Raw genomic sequence first — 13315 nt, 5'->3', positions numbered from 1 at the left:
CTGGCGGTGGCAGGGTCCCTACAGGGCTGGGCTTCCATGCCCTGTACCCGAGGCCCCCTGCCTAACCAGGACGGACGCCCCCACTCTGTCTGGAGGAGGCACTCGCCTCCTCTGGTCCTCCAAGGCGTCCCGGCCGGGCTCCAACACCGGCCGGCGACTGCACGGGATAAACCGGCATCGGGGCGCCGCCTGGCGGTGGCCACGGGTCCCTACAGGGCTGGGCTTCCAAGCCCTCGACCCGTGGTCCCCAACAGAACCAGGACGGACGCCCCCTCGCGGTGTGGAGGAGGCACAAGCCCTCCTCACGTCCTCCAAGGCGTCCCGGCCGGGCTCCAGCCCCAGCCGGCGACTGCACGGGATAAACCAGCATCGGGGCGCCACCTGGCGGTGACCACGGGCCCCTACAGGGTAGGGCTTCCATGCCCCCGACCCGTGGTCCCCAACAGAACCAGGACGGACGCCTCCTCGCGGTCTGGAGGAGGCACATGCCCTCCTCTCGTCCTCCTGGGCGTCCCGGCCGGGGACCACAATATATATATATATATATATATATATATATATATATATATATATATATATATATATATATATATACATGTAATTACCTGGTAAGTACAGTGCAATTAGTGACATCTAATTTAAAGTAAATTAAAACAAACAAAAGTTTTGAAATTATGGATTTCCAGTGATTATTATAATTAAATTAAATCAGTATTGAAAAATGAGTTGTAGGGCAGCATGGTAAAGCCCCCAGGATACACACAACCAACTTTGCAAGCAAGCAACTTTGGCTCCACAAAAATATTCTTGTCTGTCCGTTAAAAATATATTAATTCTCACTTGTGTGACATGCCAATATATTACAGAGCTGACACTGGTACACACTTACAGGCCCAATTATCTAAGCAATTTGAAACTGCTACTGTGCAGTATGATAATGGATAGAAAAAATATTAATTTAGATTGGTAATTTCACACTATACACTGATCAGCTTTTTGCCTACCAAAGTAGAATATGCATATTATTAACAGAGGTAGCAGTATCTTAACCATTATAGGCCATGTTATACATTGACGTTCACTTATTTGGTCAATGGTTGATGATTGGAAAGAGCAGACAATTAAAATTTCTTTGAATTTTATAGAATATCATACTGCATAACCAAAGGTATTTTTATGCAATAAGTATTTTGTGCAATACTTTAAAGTATAACCTTTTTTTAAATTAAGCTCTTCATGGAATTTGGATCAATTGGACTTCTGGAGCATCTGCCTTTTAGTAACTGCTACAACATATGGAATAAAAAATGTGAAATGTTCAACTCTCTTCTTAAGCAAAAGAAATTTAATATCCACTAGGCACGGTACCAGTCAAGGATTGGTAATAGAATATTTAAAAAATATTTCTTTCTCTTGCCCTCTGTATTTGTATTTGTGTGTGTGTGTGTGTGTACACCAGTGCTCCCTCTCTCGAGTGTGTTCCTGTAAAGCCTACTTCTCAGACTGTTATTATTTTTTGCCTTTCTTGCCTACTGTCCAGTTTTATTCTTTCGGTCTTTAAAGGTGCCTCTCTCAGCATGCCACATATGCTTTTACTTCTCCTCATGCATCTCACACTTCCTCTTTTGTTGCAGCACCAAAGCCAAACTGATCAATCAGATTGCTCAGAGGGACTGGACACATAGACTTTGGTGTTATTTTATATAGTAGAAAGATTTTTTTTAAATAAATTTCCTTCATACATAATGAAAGTTGTTTGTACTCTTATGTATGACTTTTGAAAACATATTGCCTTCATATATCAGAAAGATTGTTTGTATTCTCATGTACTTTGCTGAAACAAGAATTCACTAAACTGACAGCAGCAAATAGGACACTAGCTGTCCAAACGTAACAGAATTATTCTGCCTAACTCACTCATGTTCAAGTCATTCTCTTGTTTAAAATGATTCAAGAAGTGAAACTGATATTAAAAGTCAACCCAGGCCACATTAAATTGTGTTTACTTTCCAAAGAGTATATGTTTACTTTTCCTGAATTAAATAAAATAGCAAAAAACAAATGCCACACTTAAAAACCACTTAGCATGTATATTGAGAATTACAGCATGAACTTTTATTATCCTTTTCATGTGTGGTTATTAAAAGCTGAGAAGTGAGCAGTAAATTTGAAAGTATGCTATTAAGGCTTTTGGTCTAATGACTGTGATTTACTAATTATGCCTTTATCTTCTTAATAGTGTTCTGGTTGCATCGTTTATGGAAAGTTTTGATTTTCACAGTGAAAAATGTGCAACCCCATCATCTACTTATTATCTGTAAGATTACATAAGGAGAAGAAAACAAGTAAGCAGTTGTGATTTTGACTGTTCCTCTCCACACAATGTCGAATGCAGAATGAAGCATGGTCTTTCACTGTATATGCAGTAGTCTAATATAATAGGCACCCCCACAGATGATTTATTTTCCTGTCAGCTTTCAAATGTCAACATTCAACCAGATTAATAATTATTATTAAAGAGTGATGAATGATGTATAACACCTAATGTTACAAATGTGAACTGTGCCCTCTAATAAGTTTAAAATACAGTATTTTTCATGAACAAAATCTGCAGTTTACAATAGTAACAGACATTGGCCTTGCCCTGCAAGATGATTAAATAATAAATATCATACAGACCAGCAAAATAGTTGATTACAGCATTTTACTTCAGTACAATGTACTACATCAAACTTGGTCCATTTTTGTGGTGACTGATTGTAAACAAATTCTACATGACATTTCCATTATTGGCAACCATTTATTTCCTTTTTAAATATGATTTCTGAAATGTCTGACTGCTGTAAAATTACAATGTCAAGCTTCCAATGTAAAGTAAAGACAAATTCAAAACATTACACACCCTCAGAAAAACTCCTCTATTCATCAGTCCAGAGTATAAGTAGTGGAAGTGTATAGCTAACAGCAGACATAAGGAAGCCACCTTTGGTAAATGTAAAAAATGCTATAAAATATTATTGACAATATAGTTTCAGTAATTTGGACTAATAGAGATGTTATTTTGCAAATGATTAGTTTTGCACAAACATTCTCGACTTATTTAATCTACTTAGAGGCACAGGGGGCCTCAGCCAATTCCAAAAGAGCACGACACAAGATGTAATACAACTCTGGACAAGGTTACCAGTCCATTGCAAGGCACACACACTCACACTCACACTGGGGTTGTTTTAGAGCCACTTGTGCATCTATGGGATGTTAGAGGGAAATCAGCCAACTTGGAGGAAAAGCCATGAAAACACTGGGAGACGATTCAAAGCCCAGCCACTAGATCTGAAAGGTAACAGCATCAACTACAGTGACCATACCACACTAGTTGAGTACATCTTTCTCTAAAATGGTTTTCACAGTTAATATTTACATTTTACTAAGCTTCTGATGACTTCAAAATAGCAGTACAAGTTAACATATTATGCATTCACGATACACAGATTGAATTATTACTTCAAATATGCACAACATTGTTAAAATACAGTACAAAGCTGAATAATAGAACCTTATATCTGTGCCAGGAACAAAGCAGCACACTTGCATTTATAATAAGAACTGAAATGAAAGATTTACAACTGACTGAAACAATTTATCAAAATAAGTCATTAATTGGGCTAACTACATTAAATGTTGTATCACACCTCTTTTATGCATTGTGTATTTTTACGGATGATTGTCATTAATGTCACCCAGCCATTTTTCACTCATGCTTACAAAAAAATATATCTTTAGGAATTTAGGACGACCAGATTATCAAGAGAAAATCCACATGTACATCATATGAACAAGCAAACCAATTATATTGCACTAAAGGTGTCCTCACAGGCGAATGAGAGACAGTTTAAGGGCTCAGGTGATGGTAATTCTCCACCAATCCAGAGGGTGGTACTATGTGGTAATGGTCTCTCATTTCCTCCCTCTGCAGACCATTACATTGACAGCTCTCCTGTAACAACGTCACTTCTGGTGTCCGTCCACCAGGACCCACCTCTTACTTCCTGGAAGTCCCACCATATTATACAGTCTGAATAGAACTCTAGTCTGAGAATACTTGATTTTGCATTTTCACACGCTTTAATCAATTTTTAATTATACGGGATTTGCCAACGGGTGCCCAAACACTCTGACTGTCTCTGGTTATTTTATTACAAGGGTCTAATCTGGATAGTTTGTTTTTTGGTTAGATGGCAGTTTTCATAAAATGGCACACCTGATAATAGCTGCACCACTCAGACAATGTTTCTGTAACCTTCTTTTTTACCTATCATTTTCCACTTAAAATTATACCTCCCTATTCTTCATAAAGAAACCCCATGAAATGAATTATGTTTGGGGAGAAATTCTATGGATGTACTCCATTCAACAGAAAAGGAGTCATACAGTAGTTTCCCAGAGGAAACCCTATGAATTCCTGCTAAAATCTTTCTTCAAAAAACATTATCTGCCAAAATTTTCTGCAGTTTATCACTGACCTATACAACAAGAATAAGTTCATTGTAGATGAGTTTCGTTAGTGGTCAATTAGTCCTTTTCTAAATCACTTAGTCATGAACAGGGTCTCAGTGGGTGCCGGAGCCTATCCCAGCAAGCATAGGGCGCAAGGAAGGAAGAAAACCCTGGACAGGGTGTCAGTCCATGACAAGGCGAACACATGCACACACACACCAACCACACACTAGGGCCAATTTGGTATCGTCAATCCACCTAACCTGCATGTCTTTGAGTTGTGGGAGCAAACCGGAGAACCAGTAGGAAACCCATGCAGACACAGAGAGAATGTCTGCATAATGGCTTTGTGGATTGTCTCAGCTACAAACTCTCCATCCTTTGAGTTGGAAAGTAGCTCAGCATCTCAAGGTGGGCTTACACTAGGAGCATTGTAAAAGACTGTATGCAAAACTGGATCTAGAAATTGCTGCTCAATTTACTTTGGCATTCTGGTTTTCTCATTCCAACAGTTTCCCATATGCATATACAGTGGGCTTGGTGAGTCTCACAAGAAACTGGATATTGCAGTCACTGAAAAGGTTTCCACTTTCACGCTTAGAATGGAATACAATGTCCATGAAAGCAACCACTTTTGTCTGTTCTGCTTCACCTCAAATTCCACGTCTTCTAACATTAAACTTTGAAACTACAGAACCTCAAAAGGCTGGTGTCATTTACAGGACCACAACATTGGAAGACCTGCCTGTGATGTGAAACAAATTTGTTATTTTTTCAAAGGTTTTTCATCTTTTTGGTTGAAATGACAATTTGTCTGAGATTTCTACCCAAGGCCGTAAACTTTTATGCACCTGATTGCCTTCTCTCCTTATACTTTAACAACTGACCTTAGGGTGGAATATTGTATATGGAGTCCTGCTTACACTGGTACTTCTATAACACTTACTTTGCTTTACTGTTTGACTTTGGCATATTAAATGCCTGGTTGCTTAAATAAACAGTTGTAGTCTGTGAAGTACAGTGAAATTCTTACTTGCAAGAATATCTAGCATCTGTTTGGATGCATATTACCTAAACAAGGTCAAACACTACTGTGAACAACACTGGGGTAACTGATAAAATGATGAAAGAATCAACATAAATATAAAACCAAAAGGGCCACAATGATAATGCTGCTGCAAAACTGTGAAGACTCTAAAACTACTGTTACTAAACTTAACAGCCATCTCCACAGCACAGATCAAAGGTATCATGTTACAATGTCTGTAGAACAACAGAATTACAAAGACTACACTACAAGCTGCCAACCTCAAGTCAGCACCCAAAACAAAAACAGCAGGCTAAAATGTACTAAAAAGTACAAAGATGAGCCATGAGAAATCTGAATCCTACTGCGATTGGTGGGTGAGACAAGGATAAACCCCTAAAAAGTGATACCAAAGTGGAAATCTAACAGAAGAAATGAACTGACAATTATCCAAAGCAAATCACTTTAATGAAACATGGTGGAAGACATGTCATGGTTTAAGCACACATGGCTGCTGGCTACACATGAAATTGCAGTGTTTTTTATTGATGATACAGATAATTATTGTAGCTGTAGAATTGCTTCACAAGCGTACAGAAAAATCCTGTCGGCCAATGAACAAGGAAGTGCCTTATAATTCATTGCACAGTGAGTCCTCAAGATAATGACCAAAAACAGAACTGCCTGGACAAATTAGTACTTCACCAACAGGAAAGAAAGGAAAAGACTCAGAGTGGCGAGGGAAACTAAATAAGCATTTCATGAGGTGAAAAGGAGATTCAAGCTAAAAACCCATCAAACAAGCAGTAACTGAAACTGGCGGTAACAAATAAGTGGGTCCAAGGGATCGTGTAACATGTTGTGTGCAATGTTTCATAATACTTTGTTAAATATTTAGGTTAATTTGCCCCAATTCTTAACTTTACTTAAAATGTGGGGGATGGAACACAAAGACTGGCCCATTTATTGAAGCCTTTTCTGGCAGAATCAACTACAAGGCAAGAACTAACACTCGGCATTATGTTAACCAAGCTCGGGGGCCATTGAAAACACCCAGTCTTTCTCACAATGAGTTGATTAACCTTAACTTTCCACCTTTGGGATGTGGGAGGCAAACTGGTATGCTCTGTGAGCTCAGATATGGAGAGAACATGCAGTTTCAGAGCTGGGTTTTGAACGTAGTCTCCTAGTACTGTGAGGTACCTTTTTATAACTTCATTTTAATCTTAATTTAACTTAATCCTGATACTCTATATGTTCAATTTCCTCAAAATAACTATTCATGGTGGCTCTAAAATCGCTACTGACCCCTACTCTCTTTTCTGTTTCTTTTTCCGGTTTCTTTGTGGTGGTGGCCTGCGCCACCTCCACCTACTCAAAGCTTCATGATGCATCAACAATGATGGACGGATTAAAAGGCAGAAGTCTACGTGACCATCATCATCATCAAGCCCTTCCGTGAGAATCCTAAATCCAAAGAGGACTATTTCATTTATGTTAGGTAGAATGCCCAGAGGGGACTGGGCGGTCTCATGGTCTGGAATCCCTACAGATTTTATTTTTTCTCCAGCCGTCTGGAGTTTTTTTGTTTTTTCTGTCCCCCCTGGCCATTGAACCTTACTCTTATTCGATGTTAATTAATGTTGATTTATTTTGTTTTATAATTGTGTCTTTCATTTTTCTATTCTTTAATATGTAAAGCACTTTGAGCTACTGTTTGTATGAAAATGTGCTATATAAATAAATGTTGTTGTTGTTGAGGTAGTAATGTACCATGTAATTCTACTAAGAGAGGATTAATCTTATAGCTGCAGAAATAAGTGACATTCTGTATTTTTTCTTCATTTTCGTTTTTATGGTAACTTCTGGTGGCTTCTTTATAGAGCAAAACTAATCATTTTGATTTCCCCTGGGGGTTTCCCCCAACACCCCCAATTGTGGGTGGCTAGGTTATCTGGTGATAGCAAATTTGTGTGCATGAATGAGCCCAGCGGTGGTAGTCCATAGCCCAGAAATGCTTCCAGCCTTGTACCCAGTGCTTCCAGGATGGGCTCCAGCTCCAAACAACCCTGAAAGGCTTCAGTGCATCTGAAAATGATGTTATGTTTAAACATTTATGGGTGGCACTATATATCGGAATAACAATGGAATATGTCCTGTATCATACAGTCATATGAAAAAGTACACCCCATGAAATGCTTTTTTTCTTTTTAACATATGTAGATGTATCAAGATTTGATCTTCAGTATACTGTATATAGATAAAGGTGATACAATATATCAAACATCATGCCACATTTAAATTTGTAGCCCATCATATTAATTAAATAAACCTAAGTGCAAATTTTGCATGTGGAAAAAAATAAGCATTTGTCACCACTTCAAATACCTTAAATTAGAATCAGTTGAATCAAATGAAATGTAAACTATTAGAACATCATTAGAGAGAATCTTGGAGGAACATGTCTTATTTAAACCTCATGTATTTAGTTTGGTTTGTTCTTTGCTGTTCAAGTGTGTTACCATGCCTAGATCGAAAGAGCTCTCTGAGGCTTTCAGAAAGAATGTTACTGATGCCTATGAGTCTAAGAAGGGATTTAAAAGGATCTCCAAACACTGGAAATCAACCACTCCACTGTCTGGAAAATCATCTACAAGAAGGAAAGATTTCAAACAATTGCCAACTTGTCCAACTCTAGACAGAGTTATCTGGCTACAGTACAAGAAGGTGAGTTTGGCAAAAACCAAAGAAGAACCTGAGACCAACTGCAAGGCATGGTATTGGAAACGTTCTGGTTTGTGGCTGCTTTGCTGTATCATGACCTGAGAGGTGACCAATCATAGAATTCACTATGAATTTTTCATTGCACCAGTGTGTGGTTGAGGAAAAAGTCAGACTCTCTGCTAGAGAAGACTGAAGCTCACTCGACAGTAGATTATCCAAAATGACAATGACCCTAAACATACCAGTACATGAAGGATTCTGAAATGACCAAGTCAAAGCCCAGATCTGAATCGCATCAAGATGCTATGGGGGATTTGAAAAAGGGCTGTGAGCAAAAGGCACCCCTTAAACATTGCACAGTTGTAATCAGGGCTGCCACCACCATTAAGGTGAATTAGTCATTCGCCTAAGGTGCCAATCATGGGTGTTTGGGAACAGCCGCATGGGTTAGCTACCGAACAGTTGGTTGGCGCATTATTAAACTTGGCCTACGGCGCAAAATAACCTAGCACCGGCACTGGCTGTAAGATTTCTGCATGAAGGAGTAGGAAAAACTTTCTCCCAGTCAATGTTAAAGATTAATAGTTAAAGAAAATGCCTACTTGAGGATGTTTCTGCCAAATGGGCAATACCGGATATTAAAGTCAAGAGTGTACACAGATGGGCATGACATATGTGTTCATCTTTTGTGGAATAAATGAACGCAAAGTCAAATTTTCATCTTTCCAGTTATATCACCTTTAGGTGTTTAAATGAAGATCAAATCTGAACAAATTAAATTTCATTGGGTGTACTTGCTTCTTCACACGGCTTGTATACAATAAGACTTGTATACTTGTACATACAAAAACATACACGCATATGCATAACTATATAGATTAACCATTTAGGTGAATATGGAATTGAAATCATTCATTTTCAAATCAGTTTAATTTAGTATTAATATATGCTGTACTGTATTCACATATACAAAGTAAACGTAAGCGCAGCTGACGTCTTGTTGGCTGGTCATTCATACAGCAGTACAAGCCTATCTCTAAAAGGGCAACTACTCCGCGTTACATATTCCTATTCCAGACAAGGTCAAACTTAAATAGAATTTAAATGCAGAAAAGGATCACTCCTTTAATTTGTACAGCGCAGAGCGCCACCGAGCTCTTGCTCCTGCATATTTCCCCCTTCCGTCGCTTCAAAGTGCGTATCGCATTTGAGTTTGAACTGCGGGGTAATGACAGGCTAATCTATATTGTGCACCTGCGAAAGGCGCATTCATATTTGCCTAGATAACACCAGTTTAATTTAATACCTGAGATGGCCGGCGCCAGTAATTTACGGACCTGCACCCACACGAGCGCTTATCGCAATGATCGCAGCACTATTTTATAGATGGATATACTGTAGCTTTTTTATATGTATATGCATTGATGGATAAAGTGTATTAAGATGGACGCAGTACTCACTCTGCATACCCTGTGGCCCACGGCAGCTTCCTGGTCTCTTTCAGTATCAGGATGGGTCTGGCGATGTGGTCCGCGGAGCACTCAATCTCGTCCTGAGACAGTCCAAGAAACTCGGGTCTCATGTACGGGAATTTCAGTGGCAGATCAGAGCCGCTGAGGTGATCGCCACTGGAACTGCCAGCCATGATGCCTCCCATGAAATTGGCAACGGCAGATTTTACCCTTGTGAGCATATTATTATTGCAGTATAAAGCTACAGGAGAAATTGCACGGCTCCCTTACCCCGATTGCCCCCTCCCCCCAGCTCCGGAATGTAGCGTGAAAGGTAACGCGGAGAAAATGGGAATTTGCTTTAAAGAATCATTGTGTCCTACAGGATCCCTGCGAACACGGAAATAAACTTATGATGTGCCGAGTCATGTGACAAGCCGGCTGCTGGATTTGTGCAGGGAGAGGACTGAAGCTTAGTTGATCTGCTTAAAGCTGTGCGGAGAGGGCGAGTCGGGGGCTAACGACGTCGTCAAAAAAACAAGGCACGAAACACGTGAGTGCCTGATTAAAAACGTCAACCTTGGCACCCTTGCCCAGCGAACATGTTGCTTTCTCCGTAATGGACTAGTAGTGTAATACTGAGAGTGCCCTGCCGCGTTAAATGTCACATCCCATTAAAGCGTTGACCGCTGTGCAATGAAGGCGAGCTTATTTACAAACCCCTGCGGGTTTCTACTGTTGTGGGTGTTTTGCACAATGTATAAAATGATTATGAACTAGGCCGTCAAGTTCAGTAAGGCATCGAACGCTGTATATCACCGTCTCCCGATAAGCGCTTAGCCGTAATAATTGACGTCTAGGTGGTCCGCGTCCTCCTCCGGTTTCCATGGCGCCGCGTCTGCGCTCTTCGGGGTTAAAGTAAGTCAGGGAGCACGCTTGTTGCTGGATAGGCTCATGAAGAAAATAAGTGAAATCGAATCGGAGACTTTTCTGGTACGCTTTTGCAATTTTAATGTACAATAAGATTTTCACGTCGTTATGTAACTCATTTTGTGAGATGTATATGTAGCTGAATATCACGTCAGACTCCTGTTTCTTTGGAAGAACAGATTTAGGTTCCTCTAAAGCTGTCCATGCTGTCATCTTAAATAAAGTGTGTCTCTAGAATAAAGTGCCACAAAAAATTATTACATTTCATAAAATGTGTTTTATGCCCCCAAGTCATGCGCGGGATCCAAATAAAACACTCCAAGCATTGTCTCACTGTTTTGTCCACTGAGCAGATTACATGTATTCCAGGATTCATTCAGTGTTGCCTCCTAAATAGGTGAATGTAAATGTAAATGTTACTGTCTGTTGTACGTCCTGTAATGATTTTAATATTTCAGTGTCATGTTCAGTCTGTCCAGTCTTTGTTGACCGTCCTATGGAAGTAACACCATCACCATTTCAAATTTCATGATCATGCCTAGTGCCATTAAAAATTCAGCTACTAAGATGCCAGGGTATTGCACAGAGGCCAGCCAGAACTCGTACTAAACTTAGAGGGACCCTATGGAGACATATGAACATCTCTTCCCAAACATACTGTACATATCTATTGATTATCTTCAGGCTGGCTGGTGCTGCCCCCTGCCCAGTCCTCCAGGGTTCTCCACTCCTGAAGTAGTTCTGATTCCACCAACCAGATATTGTGGACATGGTATATATATATATATATATATATATATATATATATATATATATATATATATATATATATATATATGACAGGGCCATAGAAGGTCCATAACCCATCAGCAGGACCAGTATCTGCTCCTTTGGGCAAGGAGGAACAGGATGAGCACTGCCAGAGCCCTACAAAATGACCTCCAGCAGGCCACTGGTGTGAATGTCTCTGACCGAACAATCAGAAACAGACTTCATGAGGGTTGCCTGAGGGCCCAAATGTCTACTGCGCCTGTGCTCACTGCACAGCACCGGGGAGCTCAATTGGCATTTGCCATAGAATACCAGAATTGGCAGGTCCACCAATGGCGTCCTGTGCTTTTCACAGATGAGAGCAGGTTCACCCTGAGTATATGGGAAAGACGTGAAAGGGTCAGGAGAAGCCATGGAGAATATTATGCTGCCTGTAACATCGTTTAGCATGACTGGTTTGGTGGTGGGTCAATGATGATCTTGGAGGCATATCCATGGAGCGATTCACAGACCTCTACAGGCTAGGCCACGGCATCTTGACTGCCATTAGGTATCAGGATGAAATCCTTGGACCCATTGTCAGACCCTACGCTGGTGCAGTAGGTCCTGGTTTCCTCCTAATGCACGACAATGCCCGGCCTCATGTGGCAAGAGTATGCAGACAGTACCTGGAGGATGAAGGAATTGAAACAATTGAATGGCCTTCACGATCCCCTGACTTAAACCCAATAGAACATCTGTGGGACATTATGTTTCGGTCCATTAGGCGCCTCCAAGTTGCTCTTCAGACTGTACAACAGCTCAGGGATGCCCTCATACAGATCTGGGAGGAAATGCCACAAGAAACCATCCGTCGTCTCATTAGGAACATGCCCCGACGTTGTCAAGCATGCATACAAGCTCGTGGGGGCCACACAAGATACTGAAAAGTATTTTGAGTAGCAGAAATTAAGTTTTTGAAAAAATGGACTAGCCTGCCACATCTTCATTTCACTCTGATTTTAGGGTGTCTACACAATTGAGCCCTCTGTAGGCAGAAAACTTTTATTTCCATTAAAAGATTTGGCATCCTTTTGTTCCTAAGACATTGTCCTGTCGTTATTTGTATAGATATCCAACTTCATATTGAGATCTGTATCTAATGTGTTTCTTTAAAGTGTTCCTTAATTTTTGTGAGCAGTGTATATATATATATATATATATATAGAGAGAGAGAGAGCAAGAGAGAGTAAGACTTTTCAGGGGGTACATTCAAGTTTGCAGAAAAGATAAGACCTAATTGAGGGACCTAGGCAGCCTGTTGGTTAAAGTGATTTTTGTTTTTTTGTTTTTTCTTTTGTTTTTCCATAGACCAAAATGTCATCTGCAGTCCTTAGTAACTTCATCAAGACCTTTATAGGTCTCATAAAATGTTGACACAATATAGTCTTGAGGTAGAAGGAGAAATTGCAAATGTCTAAATACTATGTTCAATCAGACTCTTGATGGTTCAATACCCAGATCTGGAATCCATTTATAAGAAGTGTCATCTGGATAGCTTTAGCCCAATAACATGAAGTCCTGGTAAGGAGTACAGTCAAGACTTGTGCCTTATATGGCAGGACAGAAACCCTCCCACATTACTCATTTTATAATCCTTCTGAAACAGTTCCTTAGTGCTTTATTTTGCAACAGTCAGGAACTGTTTGAAAGTGTCCTCACACTTTTTTAGTCCACTTGAGTTGGTGGTCTTTTTATGTTTTTTCAGTGTCATTCACAGGGGCCTTCAATATTGATAAAATTCAGCCAGTTATAGAATTGCTCATTCATCAGGAAGGTTCTCAGGGTACTTCTAACTTAGCAGAGCTTTTGATCATTCTATCTGGACTGATATGACCAAATGCATGGAAGCAGAGAAATAATCAAGAAATGTTGA

The 13315-nt window shown here is 40.0% G+C and overlaps 1 protein-coding gene across 1 annotated transcript in view; it reads right to left on the bottom strand.

The window, feature by feature from the left end:
- ppm1h (protein phosphatase, Mg2+/Mn2+ dependent, 1H) overlaps nucleotides 1–10293 on the bottom strand; it is a 293957-nt gene extending 283664 nt beyond the window's left edge. The window contains exon 1 of the mRNA XM_039760843.1: nucleotides 9709–10293. Coding sequence (XP_039616777.1) covers nucleotides 9709–9941 — 233 coding nt within the window. The 5' untranslated portion in view covers nucleotides 9942–10293. The remainder of the gene's footprint in view (nucleotides 1–9708) is intronic.
- Between the last annotated feature and the right edge of the window lie 3022 nt (nucleotides 10294–13315).

This window comes from Polypterus senegalus, chromosome 8, assembly GCF_016835505.1.
Source record: "Polypterus senegalus isolate Bchr_013 chromosome 8, ASM1683550v1, whole genome shotgun sequence".
Lineage (NCBI taxonomy): Eukaryota > Metazoa > Chordata > Cladistia > Polypteriformes > Polypteridae > Polypterus > Polypterus senegalus.
The sequence above is the reverse complement of the archived record's forward strand: the minus strand, read 5'-3'. Positions and strand labels throughout refer to the sequence as shown.